The sequence below is a fragment of the Austrofundulus limnaeus genome, unplaced genomic scaffold, assembly GCF_001266775.1.
Source record: "Austrofundulus limnaeus strain Quisiro unplaced genomic scaffold, Austrofundulus_limnaeus-1.0 Scaffold24, whole genome shotgun sequence".
Classification (NCBI taxonomy): domain Eukaryota; kingdom Metazoa; phylum Chordata; class Actinopteri; order Cyprinodontiformes; family Rivulidae; genus Austrofundulus; species Austrofundulus limnaeus.
The window spans coordinates 1,424,886-1,426,774 of record NW_013952426.1 but is presented as its reverse complement, the minus strand read 5'-3'; the positions used below and the strand labels follow the sequence as shown (position 1 = coordinate 1,426,774).

The 1,889-nt window shown below is 38.8% G+C and overlaps 1 protein-coding gene across 1 annotated transcript in view; it reads left to right on the top strand.

Moving 5' to 3' along the window:
* The window catches only part of LOC106514922 (solute carrier family 12 member 7), a gene marked incomplete in the record, with an annotated part of 37,800 nt that overhangs the window by 31,748 nt on the left and 4,163 nt on the right, over positions 1-1,889 (top strand). The window contains 2 exon segments of the mRNA XM_014004459.1: positions 1,319-1,333; positions 1,647-1,780. Coding sequence (XP_013859913.1) covers positions 1,319-1,333; positions 1,647-1,780 — 149 coding nt within the window.

The following is a 1,889-nucleotide window of genomic DNA, read 5'->3' as shown; positions in this document are numbered from 1 at the left end:
GGCGACAGCAATGGATCATAGCATTACAGGGAAAACTTAGCTATAAAAGCTCACGCTTGCATTTGTTATCGGCATTTCTAACCTGAGGATATTTGAGAGCCAGCATCAGAAATGAGAAGACGGAGGTTACARAAGGGAGATGTACAATTATCCCCTTTTACTGCCAAGACGAGAGAGCAAAGACCTCCTCCAGACGACAGCTAGGAGGAAGCTAACACAGCAGCCAGTAAAGAGACGTTCTAAGGATCACGATTATGCTGCTTCTCCTGACTCTGCAGTTGTGGATTTAGTGCTGGAGGTAAACGATATTATCCGGGAGGAAATCCACCAGCTACAGGAACAGTTTGAGAGCCTGATGCTGAGGCAGCTGTTCGTCATTCACCGTTTTGTTGCTTCCAACAAGAACATTAGATCCTTCACAAGGTACGTGTGTGTGCGCGCGTTTGTGTTATACAGAGTATGAAATTATTTTAGGCAACTTTTTCATGAGTTTTATGCAAAAGTAAAAACTTGTTAGAGTGTATATTACAGCATAGACAAAACCCGAGCGCCCCCCCCCCCAGTACTGTGAGCAGTAGATCATTACGTTTTCCCAAAGTCGGGGAACACGATCCAAACCATAAAAGTGGCCCATCAATTTAAAGCCTAGACTCCGCTCTTTCCAACATTATAAGTGTCACAGCTCGACGTGAAAAATTCACCGAACAAGCAGCCAAGGAATAGCGAAAAAGGCTACATTCTGGAATCATAAACAAGAACGTATTTCCTTTGTTTTTATGGCTTTAATCCACTTTGGAGTGATATTTTTTTCCACTTGGCTGGACCTGTACGTCTCCTGTGTTATTGTTGGTACATGTAATATGCTAATTCTGTCGTTGTCGAGTGGAAAAATTTTTTGCTAACACAGTGTTGCCTGCGAATCGGAAGACCGGTGCGTGGCAAAAGAATGTGGAAGTGCCAGAACGGAAGTCTGTGGCATATAGGTTATTGCATTCAGATAGCTCAAAATCCAGGTTTGAGCTGCCCCAGTGAGCATAATCAACAGTAGAACTGAATAACCTCCTAAAGATTCAATTCATAGTTTGGGCAGATAAATCTTTTTCTGCATGATATATGTATTTTTTTAGATTTTATTTATACTCTTGTCTTTTTTTATTTCTCTGTTCAATCACCTGTTTTAATCATATGTGTATGAACAGTATTTCCATTAAACTGAAATAGTTTTTGATTTGTTTCTTCTCCCCTGTAATAATGATAATGATTATTTTTGATTTTGCATACGTTGATTGTGTCTTTTTTTTATTTTCTCTTCCATCAGTGAGTGGGAGAATCTGTAAGTGGCTTTGCGTTTTACTTTGTGGGTGCATGCATAGAAAGTATTTTCATAAGTGCATGTCTTTGAAAGATGTGGGTTGGCCTGTTAGTCTAATTTAGTTTCCGTAAGATGCACGATGAGCAACAACAACAACAAAAACATCTTTGCACGTATTGGTATCTGCATGCAAGATTGTCACATTCTTAGTTTTTTCAACTGTATTTTATGCAGACAATTGGAGATTAATAAGTATTTAAAAAGGTGACTTTTTTCACAGTTTAATGTATTGTTTTGCCTAATCAACACTCTTATTATTTCTGTTTTAATGCAGCAACCACTCCAATGTGCGGCGGATGCACACAGCTGTGAAGTTGAATGAAGTGGTGGTGAAGAAATCTAAAGATTCTGAGCTGGTCCTGCTCAACATGCCAGGTCCACCTAAGAACAAGAAAGGAGACGAGAACTGTATCCTTTTTTTTTTTTTTCAGTTTAATATAGCTCTTACAAAACTAAATGTCATTTTGTATGTTTATCAAATTTGAGTAATTTGGTGGAAACATGTCCATTGTAGCAC